The sequence below is a fragment of the Cryptomeria japonica genome, chromosome 8, assembly GCF_030272615.1.
Source record: "Cryptomeria japonica chromosome 8, Sugi_1.0, whole genome shotgun sequence".
Taxonomy (NCBI): Eukaryota; Viridiplantae; Streptophyta; class Pinopsida; order Cupressales; family Cupressaceae; genus Cryptomeria; species Cryptomeria japonica.
In genome coordinates, this window is record NC_081412.1 from 50,505,533 (window position 1) to 50,518,360 (window position 12,828).

General features: G+C 34.8%; 2 protein-coding genes across 3 annotated transcripts; one reads left to right on the top strand and one right to left on the bottom strand.

Moving 5' to 3' along the window:
- The first annotated feature begins 397 nt into the window (after window positions 1–397).
- On the top strand, window positions 398–2,695 carry LOC131041749 (pentatricopeptide repeat-containing protein At1g15510, chloroplastic). Its single transcript, XM_057974943.2, has 2 exons — window positions 398–2,177; window positions 2,518–2,695. The coding sequence occupies exons 1-2, from the start codon at window positions 552–554 to the stop codon at window positions 2,548–2,550; spliced, it is 1,659 nt and encodes a 552-aa protein (XP_057830926.2). The 5' UTR covers window positions 398–551; the 3' UTR covers window positions 2,551–2,695.
- Window positions 2,696–9,742: 7,047 nt separating this feature from the next.
- LOC131041742 (receptor like protein 29) lies at window positions 9,743–11,708 on the bottom strand. Of its 2 annotated transcripts, none has more exons than XM_057974934.1 (2): window positions 10,650–11,708; window positions 9,743–10,291 (listed from the first exon to the last, which is right to left on the bottom strand). In XM_057974934.1, the coding sequence occupies exons 1-2, from the start codon at window positions 11,614–11,616 to the stop codon at window positions 10,065–10,067; spliced, it is 1,194 nt and encodes a 397-aa protein (XP_057830917.1). In that variant the 5' UTR covers window positions 11,617–11,708; the 3' UTR covers window positions 9,743–10,064. The 2 variants fall into 2 exon arrangements, 1 of the variants encoding a protein (XP_057830917.1); XR_009105072.1 differs by having other exon boundaries at window positions 10,208–10,291; window positions 10,462–11,708.
- Between the last annotated feature and the right edge of the window lie 1,120 nt (window positions 11,709–12,828).

The window sequence follows — 12,828 nt, forward strand, 5'->3', positions numbered from 1 at the left end:
CCTAAATTGGTGGGGTAAGTTCTAACCCCACCCCAATTGCAACCACTCAAATATGCAGTCCTAAGATGTAGGGGCTGCTATTTTTTAGGAAAATATTCCAAATTATCCTATAGCATAATTTTTTTTATTCATGGGACCTTGTGCTCCATGAAAATAGATTCTGAAGCCCCCCGCATGGGACCTTAGCCTTATCAGTTTTGGCCATAGCTAAACTAGCTCCAAAACGACACGAAAAGTCAATAACACGAAATTTGAATTGTCAAAAATTACAGATTGTTGATTGTGATCAGCAAATTAACTGCGACTTTGCTTTTTCGAAAATTTTCGAAAAAATCAATAACACAAATTTTTAACGTCATTTTAGAGACAATAACTTATACTCTTTCGCTAGAATTGAAATTCCAAATATTCGAGACTAGAATTACCAGCGATCACTCACAGGTATAAAGAAACACACTCTTGAGGTGCGTCTGGTTCAGTATCATTGTGGTGGAAGTAGATTGAATGACGATGCACATTTGCAACGCTTCAATTGTAATCACACATTGCGAATGCCATCTACTGCCGATCTCAATCTCATGGTATTATGTAAAAGGGGTCGGTTGAAGGAGACGATACACAATCGGCTTATAACCCGCAACCTCACTGTACTTTCTTCTGTATATTTTCAACAGTCACAGAGTTGTATTGCCAAGAATGCGACTTCACAACATAAAAAAATGCATTCCATCATCATTGACGGAGGATTTGCATATGCTGCATGCACATTTATTCAAAATAACCTTATGAACATGTATGTGAAGACTGGTAGTTTCGTAGATGCTCGTAAAGTGTTTGACGAAATGACAGAACGAGACGTATCTTCATGGAATATCATAATTGCAGCCTACAGAAGACATGCTAATCATCGCGAGGCATTGACATTGTTCAATCTGATGCAACGAACGGAAACCCAACCCGATCAGTTTACTTTTGCCAGCATACTCCCCGCCTGTGCCAAAGTAAGAGCTGTGGAACAGGGTATGAGTATCCATCAAAGCATAGTGGAAAGAAGATTTCTGTCAGATCTGGTAGTCGTAAGTGCCCTGATAGACATGTATGGGAAATGTGGAAAAATAGACAAGGCACGCAAACTGTTTGACAAAATGCCCCAAAGAAATACGGTTTCATGGAATGCGCTGATTGCAGGATATGCACAAAATGGGATCCTTGAAAGGGTTTTGGAAAGTTTTAAGCGCATGCAATTGGCGGGTGTGAAACCAGTCTCGGCAACCTTTGCCAGCATCCTTCCAGCCTGTGCCAAAATGGGAGCTTTAGAAGAGGGTATGGAAATCCATCGGTGCACAATAGAGTGTGGATTTTTATCAGATCTGGTAGTTGCAAATGCCCTACTAGACATGTATGCAAAATGTAGAAGTGTACACAAGGCATGCAACCTATTTGACAAAATGCCTCATAGAGATGTAGTCTCGTGGAATGCAATGATTGCGGGATATGCACAAAATGGGTTTGATGGAAAGGCCTTAGAGACTTTTAAGGAGATGCATTTGGCAGCTCTAGAGCCGGACTCAACAACCTTTGCTAGCATACTTCCAGCCTGTGCCAAAATGGGAGCTTTAAAACGGGGTATGAATATCCATCAAAGCATAATTGAAAGCAGTCTTTTATCAGATGTTATAGTTGCAAGCGCCCTGGTAGACATGTATGCAAAATGTGGAGACATACATAAGGCAAGTGAACTGTTTACCCAAATGCCTCAAAGAAATGTGGTCTCGTGGAATGCAATGATTGCAGGATATGCACAAAATGGGTTTGTTGAAGAGGCTTTGAATGCTTTTAATCAAATGAAATTGGCAGGTGTAAAGCCAGTCTCTAGAACCTTCGCCAGCATCCTTCCGGCTTGTGCCAAAGTGGGAGCTTTGGAACAGGGCATGGATATCCATCAGAGCATAATCGAAAGCGGACTTTTATCAGATGTTGTTCTTGCAAGTTCCTTGGTAGACATGTATGCAAAATGTGGAAATATATACAAGGCGCGTGAACTGTTTGACAAAATGTGCCAAAGAAATGTGATCTCATGGAATGCTATGATAGCAGGATATGCACAAAATGGCTTTTATAAAGATGCTCTCGATCTCTTCCAATTAATGATGCATTCTGGAACGCACCCTGACCATGTAAGCTTCGCTTGTGTTTTACTAGCATGCAGCCATTCTGGTTTAGTTGATGAAGGCTGCAAATGCTTCAATGTCATGAGTGACTTTTATTCCATTCCTCCTGAAATTAATCACTATGCATGTATAGTTGGCCTGCTTGGCCGTGCTGGGTATCTTGAGGAAGCGCTGAACTTCATCATTAAAATGCCAATTAAACCTGTGGTGGCTGTGTGGACATGTTTGCTTGGTGCCTGTAGGCCACATAAGAATGTAGAGTTAGGATTATTTACAGCAACTCTTCTTTGTGAGCTAGACCATAAAAATGGTGCATCTCATGTAATTCTGTCAAACATCTATGCAGAAGTGGGCAGGTGGGGTGAAGTTCAAATGCTAAGGAGACTGATGAAAGATAAAGGAATTAAAAAAATACCTGGATGTAGTTGGACTGAAGACCATAAAATGGTCCATGTTTTTTGTGCAGGAGACAGATCACACCCACAAACTCACGATATATATGCAAAGTTAGATAAATTGTCTTGGGAAATGAAGTTAGCAGGGTATCTTCCAGATTTAAGACATGTTCCGAATGATGTGGAGGAAGAGGAGAAACAATCATTTCTCTACCACCATAGTGAGAAGTTGGCAATTGCATTTGGTTTGTTAAACACACTCCCTGGAACAACTATTAGAGTCGTCAAGAACCTTCGAGTATGTGTTGACTGCCATACTGCAACCAAGTTTATCTCCAAGATTGTTGGAAGACAAATTGTTGTAAGAGATACGAACCGTTTTCATTATTTCAGTCATGGACAATGTTCTTGCAGAGATTATTGGTGATGCTGAGCAAGGCAATGTTTTAACATAGGGCTGCTCCATGACAAGGTACACCTTATCAGAAATACAGCGATAAAGAAATGTAGAAATTAAATAAATTTACTTGTAATATTTGAAATATAAAGGTGGGAAGTTAAACTAAAGATGTTAGAATTGATTTGTTAGAAGGTTAGAATTTTAGGTTTGTTAACATGATCGTGTTTGTGTTTTGTTCTAGTTTAAATTTGTGACTACAAAATTGATCTTTCCAAGTGCGTATATGATCAAGTTTTTGGAACCAAACTTCTATTTAGGGGAGTGACAAAAAAAAATCGACTGTTACAATTCACTCACTTCAATCTTTGAATATCTATCCAGATACCTTTGGGGTATCCATTGAATTCTAAGGGTTTTTCCTCCTTAGTTAAACCCATAGGAGAATTGATTCAACCACTTTGGAACAATGAGAAAGTATAATAAACAAGCCTACAGTGGGCGTCACAAGAAGACAATGCAACATTGTCTATTCTCTAAGTACTTTGACCTATAATGTTCTTTTCATATTCTAGTGTTATTTCAAATGAATAAATGAAGGTCTTTAAATACAAAAATATAGTACTCAAATAAACATACATGTGTGCTAGGTTAGCTTGCAATAGCTAATAAAGAGGTTGGCAAGGTATTAAATGTAAATTTTAAATGTTCTAAGTTCAAATCTAGAGTTGTAGAAAGGACTTGGATCAAGTCTTGAGTTGCAAATATTATCTAGGGTGATGAAAGATAGATCAAAAGATCTTGATCAATATCTAGAGATGAGCAATAATAGGATTAGGATAGGTTGATGTCATGGGCCAAATTCACGTAAGAATATCACTTGTAGACTTGTTATTGCACAAATGATATTCTAATTTACTTGAACCCTAATTCTAACAAAAATGAGTGGGATATCAATTTTCATCATAGTTAATAGAAAGCATCTATATTTCATGAAATCCAATTTGGTTTACACATAGGAAGGGCAAGAACGCCAAAAAAAGCCATAAATGTATAAGATGGAAATCAATCTATACTAACTACTTTAAACAATGAATTTAAAGAACAATTTGGAGAGAAAGCGACACAAACCTTGTTGCATTTGAGAGGCTCCTAAACTTGCTTTGAGACAAATGGGAAGGTTGATATTGCTTGTGAGCTTGCCTTGAACAATCAAGCTCCTAGTTTGGTCATTATGGCTCCGTGGGCAGTCAATGAGATGAGGAGAAATTAGATAGTGTATGCTCTCAAGGTGCCAACAATGGTATTGTGGGCACAAAAAGATTATAATAAATAATAGTGATAAAGAACTTAGAAAAAGAACTTGAACAAAGTCACTTGAAACACCAAGAATGGAGATAACAATAATTAAAATCACAAGATATATCTTCAACAATTGTAAGAGATCATGGAAGACAATGCTTGAATCACAAGAATGTTGTTATAGTGCTCAAGAATGCTAGACAATAGGGTAAAGTGTTAGAGAAAATTCAAAATACAATGTGTCAAATATTGGGAGATTGATCTATCAAAAACTAGTTGATATAGTGAAGATGAAGAGGCATGCAAAGGTGAAGTAGTTGTTGAGATTTGCTTAATGTATCTAACAATTGTTACACTTTCATATTCAAATACGGAAAGGTGGCAAGTTTGGGAAGAAATGATTATTGAATAGCTACAACATTGAAGGTGTCAATGGGTCCAATAGACATCCACAATTCATGTTGTCAAAGTACAACAAAACCAAAAATGACACAAAATGATAACATGGCACTAGGTTAACACACAAAACATGTTCACTTACACAAAAAGATGTGTGCACTTATAGAAACATCAAGCTCACATTGGTACCAAATGCAAGATGACTAGGATAAGGTTAAAAGGACCTATAAACACAATAAGAAAAATGAATGCCAAATTGAGAGATAAATTGTAGTGCCAAAATTGTAGGCTATGTAGTTTTTGACCTTACAATTTGACCCTACTTCAGTGGCGCTTGTTCCACTATATGACAAGCTATAGTAAAGTGTTTTAAAGAGATAATTATAAATAGCAACATAAAAATGATACAATGTCATTTTCAATTGAGGAAAGTATGCCTCTAAATTGAGAATCTACAAAACCATATGTTAAACAAATAAAAACCTTCAAAACAAACCATATCAAAATAAAAAATTACAAACTAAATGCTTTAGAAAAATATAACTTGCAACAAAAATGTACTAGAAAATCATATATAATTCAATACATGCACAACACAAGGAAAGGGAAATTAAATCGTACATGCATGAGAAGAAACAAGAGAAAAACACACAAAGATACAAAAAAGAAAAATTAATATTTCTTTAGTGTGCCATGTTCTTAGAAAATTAAAAGACATAATCTCAACATACTCTATTGTTAGGAATCTATAGGATATGACTCACATACATATTTTAGTGTCATTTCTAGGCATGTGGTGATATTGACAAAAAAGGTTTAGCATCATAGATTTTGGGGAAGGGGAAGATTAGTATCATGAGAGTGAATAGGAGGTAATTAAAAAAGATAGTTTGAGACGAGCTAATGAAAGATATAATATAAAGCGTTAGACATATTTGTGAAACAATGATCACATTAAGATTTCATAGATATCACCAAGGTCAAAGAAGAGGAGGGCATTGCCAATATTGATTTGATTTTGACACTAGTTGTAGTTTGATTCTTTTGTGAGAAAAAGCTAGTTTTCTATTTATATTTACAATTTTATGATGTAGAGGGAAGACTAAGTAGGAGCTAGTGAGGTATTTGAAGGATCCAACTCAAACTAGCTCACTATTTGTTGAGGAAACACAAAGATGTAGAAAAGAAGGATACTACATGAAAAGAATTTTGTCTCTAATTGATCATGTGCTAAAGTTTTGTGATGAAAACATTTGCACATCAAAATCAAGGGATGGATATACAATCCAAGGAAATAAAGATTGGTATCAAATGTAAAGTTAGCAATTTCTTCATTAGGGTCCTTCTTGTAGTTAACTAGGTTTGTAATGACCTATATATTATCTAAGTAGTAGGAGTATTGAGCAAGTTTTTGTCAAACCTAGACAAAGAACATAATGTTGGTATTTTGGATATGTTGATATGGTTTTGTCATTGATGCCAACACTTGTCAACACTTATCAGCACTTGGAGATCTTTGGTTTTGTCCACCGACAAGTTAGTGACTTATGCACAGTCACCAGTATTTGGTTCACCGGCAAGTTATATTGTTCATTGACACTTGGAATGACTTGGAGACTACCTGGTTATGTCGAAGACATTATTTGATCACTTGGTTTTGGCGATTTGGTTATTGATCTAATTGGGTTTGCATATTTGTTGTTACCGGCAAATAGGTCCAGGTTATGCACCAGCAAGCATATCTATTCTAGATCGGCACAGCATGTTATGGAGATGATTTATTATTATTATAAATGCATTGAGCCGACATGATGCATCACATATTGATTTATTTGTAATTGATTTTATCGTATTATCTCTTAGTGAGCCGACCTTCTCAATAGGTCTTAGGCTTTGGTATAAATGTAAGATCTCATTTGTGAGATTGATATAGGATTGAAATGGGAATGTAAGTAAGTGTGAATAAGGTATATGTGAAAATAAGCAGAGCTATACACACAGACATCATTTGAAGATTGAAGGAAGGTTTGAAGAAGGCATATCAGAGCTTAACAAGTATTGAATCCAACATATGAAGATGCTATTTTGAGCAGTACATTATCATTGGATTTAACCATCCAATTGTAGTCAGTGTGAGTCCCATTTTGTGTTTGAGCAGTGAGCTCTAGGCAACTGGCCTTTTTGCATGTGCAGACTCCATATTGTACACACATACTATCTGCAGTAGTATCATTTCATTGTGGGTAAGGCTTCCCACTGTGGTTTTTTTCCCTTACAGGGTTTCCACGTACAAATATTTGTGTTATGTGTTGTGGATGTTATTGTCTTTATGTTTCATGCATTAATCTTTACCGGTACTACAATTAACTGATAAAACTGTCTACCAACATAAAGTTTGGTTTACCGGCATTAAGCATTAAGTTTTGATTAAGTTAATTTTGGTTTGAGTTTATTGGACAACTGATTCACCCACCCCCCCCCCCGCTCCCCCCCTCCCCTCTCTCAATTGTCTCTGGGACCTAACACATTAAACTTTCGTCAAGATCATTTAAATGTAATAACTGGAGACTACATATTATTCCATTTTCTATAGGGATATAGGTGGCATAGGAAGCACATTATATATAGTGTTTAATGGATACAAACAAAGTAGGTGGCTTGAAGAGTAAGTCTACCATGGCTATATATTCATTTTTTAAGGGAGCTAGTCACTAGCTAAGTAAAATATTACCCTTTCCAATACTAAGAGAAAATATATGGCTAATAAACACGCTTTTAAAAAAATAATTTGACTACATAAATTATACTTGGGCATTGGAATCAAAATATGGTAATAAGGATCGATTATATAGTTAGAGTGCCTTTAACTTAGTAAAGATTCCTATTTTTCATTCTTGCATGAAAAATATTGATATTTGGTTTCGCTTTATATAATTTGATATATAGTGGAGGATGGAAAGGTACAAATTCATAAGCTTAAGACTTTCAAAAATGTTGTTGATTCTTTCACTATGCCAATAATTACAAACCAGTCAATGTAGCCTAGCTCTATGAATATCTTCACCTTTAGCAATTAATCTTTTTTGTTTCTTTATTCTTTTGCAATGTTTGTATGAAAAGTGGTAAATTGTTACAATAAGGTGTTGTATCACCTTGCAAAGTCCTTGGACACAATTGTAATTATTTAATATTGCATGTGTTGTAATGTTAGGCCCTCCTCAAATGGGATAAGGTATGGGATGAGGTATGAGGGAATGTTGAGATTTCATGCATAGGATATTCCAACACTTGTCCAAGTGGTTGTGATAGATGTGAGAGAAAATATAAAAAAAGGTTTAAAAAGTAGACTTGTAAGAGCATCTTGGATTATTTATTTTGGGTAGAATGACAAGAGAATCTTAGAAGAGGAGTTACTCTTCCAAGTTGGGGTGCTTGATTTGACTAGTTGACTAGTCAAATGGTAGATTATATTTGTATGCTTTCATGATGTATACAAGCATCTTTTAATGCTTCCAAAGTAGATTGCCCGAATTGGAGGATGTAAAGATGGAATAGATACATATTGGTAGTAACATTATATTTCATGATTGTTGACTACTCATAAGGAGTGTTGGAATCATCTCATAACTTTATTATAACAACAAATGGTTTTTGGAATGCAAAAATTTTATATATATATATATATAAGAATTGATATATTATATATTGACGTCATTTGAGTTGTAATATAGGATTGTATATGTTTTTATTTGCGACCAAGTATTATCATACTCTTAGAGTGTGTTGACAAAGAACTAGACTAGCACTTCTCAATCTATCATAAGATTTTTTAAGATATATGTGGTGGTTTTTTACCAAAAAGGGTTTTCCCATGTATATGTTATGTTATGTCCATTTATATTCTATATTTTATCTAATTGTCTTCTTTTTTTAAGTTTTATTAAGGCATGCCTATTTTAGGTAAACAAATTATTTCTTTACTTCCTATTGCTTCTAGTTGAAGTATAAGTATTTTAAAACTAGTGCTACATTAGTATACACCATCCTATATCTTTTGCATGCTTTCTTGTTGTCTTTAACTATTTTTATTAAAATCTATAGAGATAGCTTATTATGGGTTTGATCAATGAGAACTTGACCTTCTCTATTTAGTCTATTTTTTAAAGATGTTCTTAAAAACCACCAATCCTATATGTAACTTCAGTTATTAGAGATGCAAGTGAGTACATTTTAGTAGCCCACTTTCTACCAAATCATTCTTAAGTACAATGTATATAAACACGTCAATTTAGTTCCACACTCGCAAGGACAAATATGCACTTATGTAGTTGAACCCAAGTGAACTTATAGTCAAATTTGTGAATTCAAAATCATCTATCTAGGTGAATTCTAAAAATCTAATACTAGAGTGAATTGGTTCTTGGCATCATTAGCTTCATTTTTTTACACTTTAGAATCCAACTACATATATTGTATTTGAATTTATGTTACTTTTGCATTAATTTTGTATCAATTATTGTAATTATCAATCCTAGCTCATTACCCTAATCAAAATTGTCTATCATTTTGATTCAATTGACTTACCTAAGATCTTTATTTTCTCTTACACTTTTAAATGAAAAAAAAAAAAAAAAATCATAGTTATGAATGTAATAAAACATCAAGCTACCATTTTTTTCACTATATTACTATCAATTGTATTTTTGAAGTATTAATCTAATAATATATTAGATAATGTAGACATAAACCTTAGTTTATATATAATCTTTTGTAATATTTTAAATTAAGATGCACAACTAGTTAGTTCATTTCCATACCATTGATCATTCAGATGAAAGCTGGTAGGACCAGTTAGGATGCTAATTTTTTCCCGAATCAGCTAAAAATTGAAGGTAAGAGTGGAAGTTAAGACTACCCTTGCTTACTAAAATGTTCTACCACTGAACTTCTTCATTTACGTGCAACTCATTTTCCAACAATTTTACAGAGAGATTCTGCTCAGCAATCTTGTGGAGAGATATGTTGAGCTTCTAAGCCAAACTTTCGTTAAAAGAAACATCAGAAAAAAGAATTGCACGTTTGACATTGTTCCGGGCTATTTGAAAATTAAAACGTCAATGTTATATACAAAACATTTACGTAAGAAATATGTGTAAGTTGATAGCACTGCTCTAAATGAAAAATCCTTACATCTCATGCATTTGAAGGATCAAGAAGCTTACAATCAAAACAATATTACGAAGTTCCAGAAGAAAATGCATTCGACAGAAGCCACTGCTATATTTTCCTTGTCCACCTGCACTGAGATTAGGGCTTCCTTTATAATTAACTTCATGAAATGTAATGGGCTCTTCTGAACATTGCCTCATTTGTTGAGCAGGAAAGACTCTATACAATGCCTTACCAACACAGATCCTTGTTTCCCTTCAACTCTAATTCGTTCCCAAGTCTTTTCACAAACTCTTCAGAAAAAGGCACTTCTCCACTCAACATATTGTCACTCAAATTCAACAGGAACAGATGCTGCAATCCTCGCATTTCCCATGGAATAGACCCATTCAACCGGTTGTTGTCTAGTGCTAAGGTGCTGAGATTATGAAGCCCACACAAAGATTTCGGTATTATACCTGCAAAAAATTCACATTAGAATCAACAAGAGGGACAAATTTACCCCCAAAAAACATAAATAAATAACATTATCCCTCCTTCCCAAAAATGGAAGATTTTTGTACTTTAATTTGAAGAAGTGAGTTTTTATGTTGAAGTCTGACTTCTCATCAATGAGGATCGTTTGTACCTTGTTTCCTGTATCATCATCTCAAATAGATAAAGATCTTCATCGATGAGAAGTCATAACGTGATACATTGTGATGCTCCAACACCCATTTCCCTTTTTTAGCATTTTATGTTTTAAAAAAAACACATTCTAAGTAGTTGCAAATAAAGGAAGATCCAGTTGAATTCATACGGCATTTCCAACAATACCCACAAATCCAGAAGAAGAAAGAATGAGCTCCGACAGTTTATGAAGCGACCCAAGAAAATCTGGCAAAGTGCATTTCAAAGGATTCCTTTCCACCATCAAATATTGTAGATTTTCCAAGAACCCAAGTGTACTAGGAAAGGGTCCTGTGAATCCATTTTTACTTAAAGCCAAGAAACATAAATTATGCAGCTTACCTAAATCTGGAGGGATTTTGCCACTAAGATTGTTATAACTCAGATCTATTTTCTCTAACAGTAGCATGTTCCCAATAGAGGCAGGTATAGGACCTTGCAGATTATTTTCACTAAGGTCTAAAATAGAGAGGCTTTTGAGGCCCCCAAGTTCCTGGGGAATACTTCCACTAAGCTTATTGTGGCTGAGATCCAAGTGATTTAGTATCTCCAGCTTCCCAAGCTCAGAAGGAATGGAACCTTCAAGGTCATTCTGAGACAAGCTAAGAAGTCTCAGTTTACTAAGCCCTGAAAGTTGTGGGGGAATGGTGCCTACCAATGCAGTGTTGGATCTGAAAACAAGTTGTTCTAATGAGGGAGATAATTGAATGAGTTGTGAAGGGATTGTGGTGTTGGAACTGTGAAAACAGTTGAAGATAAAGAGGCTTTTCAGATAATGAAGCTTTAAAATGGCTGAAGATAATGTGGCGTTCTTTCTGCAGGGTGCAGTGTAATCCAGACCTATATGAAGCTTCGTTACATGCATGATATTATTGGTGTCAGGAATGGCTTCACAGTCAATTCCAGGCCATGGATCATCAGTGCAAGGATGTGGGTGATTTGATCTCCATGTGGGATCTTCAATAATTGCCTCCATTACAGAAAACAGTCCATCTAGCTCTTCAGGATCCATGGAAGTCATTTTTAAGCCAGACTGGAAGTTGTTTGCAACACATGGGAGACAAAATAACAGAAGTTGTGCACAATAAAATACTCCAAGTTTGAAGAAATCCATTAGAGGGTGGTTAAAACAATAGGAAATTTTCAAATCTCAGAGTTCAACAGCTCATGGATTGACTAAAAACTATGAAATGGAGGCAACTAGTTTTCAATGGAAAGAGCAATGTGATAAATGAGCTGCACACAAAGTAAATTTAAAAGATAACCCAACGAAAACAGTAACAGCAAATTACCATTACCCAAGAAAGAAAGATTGTCAACTTAAGTGCAGAACAATGTAAATCGTGCAATGTTGTCTGTATGATATCTTGGTCATGAGATGACATTAGTAGGATGTGCTTTGAATAATTAGTGTGCAAAAGTTAAGATGCCTACACTATGGCCTTCAAGATTATTGAAAGAGAGCATTATTGGGAGCTTGTAGTTGTTGGGATTGAGATCGGTTAATCTTCACATAAAATGGTATTGTAAAAAAACTTTCAGATTTTTAAATCACAGTGTTTTTTCATCTGATTTTTTGTGGTTTTACAACAATGGGGACACAGATCATGAAGATTTAGCTACTGAAAATTTTGCAGAAATCTGTTGTGTTTTGCGGATTTTAGATACTGTACAGAGTGCTGTTTTGTGTGGAGATTAGCCGCGTCCGTTGGGATTTGAGAAACTATTGATGGATTCAATACGAACATGAATTATTGTTTGATTCTAGTCATAACCTCTATCCTTCTAAAATTTTAGAACTAAAGAATGTGTATCATTATTGGGTGTTAAATTGTGATGGTTATACATTGGGTTTAAAGGAATGTGTATCATTAGTGGGTACTAAATTGTGAGGGTTATTCATTGAGTTCAGAGATGTTGAACATATTATTGTATTGTATGATTGTATTATGTGGGATATACAACAATATGTGTGAGTTTGTGATCTTTATGTGTCTTGTGGCCATTGAAATCTAAGGGATGATTGTCAAACCTATTGTTGCTATATGGAATCATTTTTTTGTTGACCCTTACGTCATATTTAGCATAAATGGTAAGTGTAGATATTATCTAGTCAATGAAATGGACTTATAAAACAATCCTCGCTTGCAACATAAGATAAATGAAACCAGCAAGTTAAGAATATTATTATTGTTATTGAGCATATTTGTTGATATGATTATAGAGTGTTATCAATTGTCTTAGGACTTTCTAATATGATTCATGCTTGAAGCAAGCTATAATTATTGTTGTCTTTTAAAAAACTAGACAATATTATGTGGTCTTG

Bases quoted from the DNA above. Each gene is read 5' to 3' on its own strand.
- LOC131041749 (XM_057974943.2), top strand. From the start codon at position 552: ATGCCATCTACTGCCGATCTCAATCTCATGGTATTATGTAAAAGGGGT. The intron at 2,178-2,517 runs GTAAGCTTCGCT...ACATCTATGCAG, and splicing joins CTGGAACGCACCCTGACCAT to AAGTGGGCAGGTGGGGTGAA.
- LOC131041742 (XM_057974934.1), bottom strand. From the start codon at position 11,616: ATGGATTTCTTCAAACTTGGAGTATTTTATTGTGCACAACTTCTGTTA. The intron at 10,292-10,649 runs GTATTGTTGGAA...AATTTTTTGCAG, and splicing joins TTCTTCTTCTGGATTTGTGG to GTATAATACCGAAATCTTTG.